Source organism: Austrofundulus limnaeus, unplaced genomic scaffold (genome assembly GCF_001266775.1).
Source record: "Austrofundulus limnaeus strain Quisiro unplaced genomic scaffold, Austrofundulus_limnaeus-1.0 Scaffold125, whole genome shotgun sequence".
Classification (NCBI taxonomy): domain Eukaryota; kingdom Metazoa; phylum Chordata; class Actinopteri; order Cyprinodontiformes; family Rivulidae; genus Austrofundulus; species Austrofundulus limnaeus.
Window position 1 is genome coordinate 590172 of NW_013952527.1, and position 1450 is coordinate 591621.

The 1450-nt window shown below is 40.6% G+C and overlaps 1 protein-coding gene across 1 annotated transcript in view; it reads right to left on the reverse strand.

Annotated features, from left to right (window-relative positions):
* The window catches only part of LOC106522275 (protein FAM171B), a gene marked incomplete in the record, with an annotated part of 13648 nt that overhangs the window by 5925 nt on the left and 6273 nt on the right, over positions 1–1450 (reverse strand). Inside the window, 1 exon segment of the mRNA XM_014015225.1 lies at positions 388–621. Coding sequence (XP_013870679.1) covers positions 388–621 — 234 coding nt within the window.

The following is a 1450-nucleotide window of genomic DNA, read 5'->3' on the forward strand; positions in this document are numbered from 1 at the left end:
TCTTATATCTGCCTTTACTTAAAACAAAAACTATAAACAATAATAATAATTTCACTTTAACAAATCGATTTTTATCATTCTTTTAAACAAATTAATTGAACCAGCGTTTTTACAATCACTTTCCAATTTATTCCATAATCGTATTCCCTGGACCGAAATACACCTGTCCTTTAAATTTGTTCGAAAATGGTTCTGTTTTCAGAGCACAATGAAACAAACACATTATAAACAGTTTTAGCCGGATGATGTCACCTAATTAGGTACCAAATAAGTAAAAACTTGACATCCAAACTGCATTGCAACCATTTCACATTGAAAGTAGTGCAACTAGATGAGGATGTTTTATTTCCTGTTTGCAGTAACGACACACTAAAGGAACAAACCTACTTGGGATTCTGTTGGTTTTATAAGGCAGCAGTGTAGGAAGGAAGCCAGTCTTGCTGACRATGACTGCGACCAGCAGCCCTGAGCGGTACGGTACATGGAACAGAGCCCCGCCATCTTCCCCACTTAAAGCCGTGCTGTTGCAGGTGTAGTTGATGAAGAGCTCCACGAGTGCCTGGCTCAGGGGCTGCTGACTCATCTTGTCATTTACTTGGACCCTCAGATTAAAGGTGTGCCCTGTAAAAAAAAAGTAGAGGTCAAGACAAATATATAAGTAATAACCAATGTTCAGATTGAAAGTAGGAGGAGACTAAATGTATTTTACATCTACAACAATGCAACAAACTCTTCTTTTTACAGAGCCCGCGAGGGGACATGGGGGATTTTTTTTTCTTTTTGCATTCCCACACAAAAGTATTGCGTTACCTCGCAATACCTTTTGCGTTCCCTCGCAAAAGTCCTTTATCACTGTTGTGCCCGCCAGTTTATGAACAAACTCACGTTTACCATTAGCGAGTTAGCCTACTGCTTTATTTCAGCTTCAGAATGACTATATCACACAGCCATGCATGGAAGAATGTCATTTGTTGATATTTTAACACAGTGCAGCTACGCAACATCAATGTCATTTTCACAAACTTGTGGTGACACATCCGGTTTTGGTACCCGGATATTTCAAAAATAAGTCTGATTTGATTCAGTTCATATACAAAAATGTTTTGCGTGGGAACGCAAAACAATATTGCAAGGTAACGCAAAGGTATTGCGAGGTAACGCAAAAGTATTGCGAGGTAACGCAAAATTATTGCGAGGTAACGCAAAGGCATTGCGAGGTAACGCAAAGGCATTGCGAGGTAACGCAAAGGCATTGCGAGGTAACGCAAAGGCATTGCGAGGGAACGCAAAAGTATTGCGAGGTGATGCAAAGGTATTGCGAGGTAACGCAAAGGTATTGCGAGGTAACGCAAAAGTATTGCGAGGTAACGCAAAGGTATTGCGAGGTGACACAAAGGTATTGCGAGGTAACGCAAAGGTATTGCGAGGTGACACAAAGGTATTGCGAGGT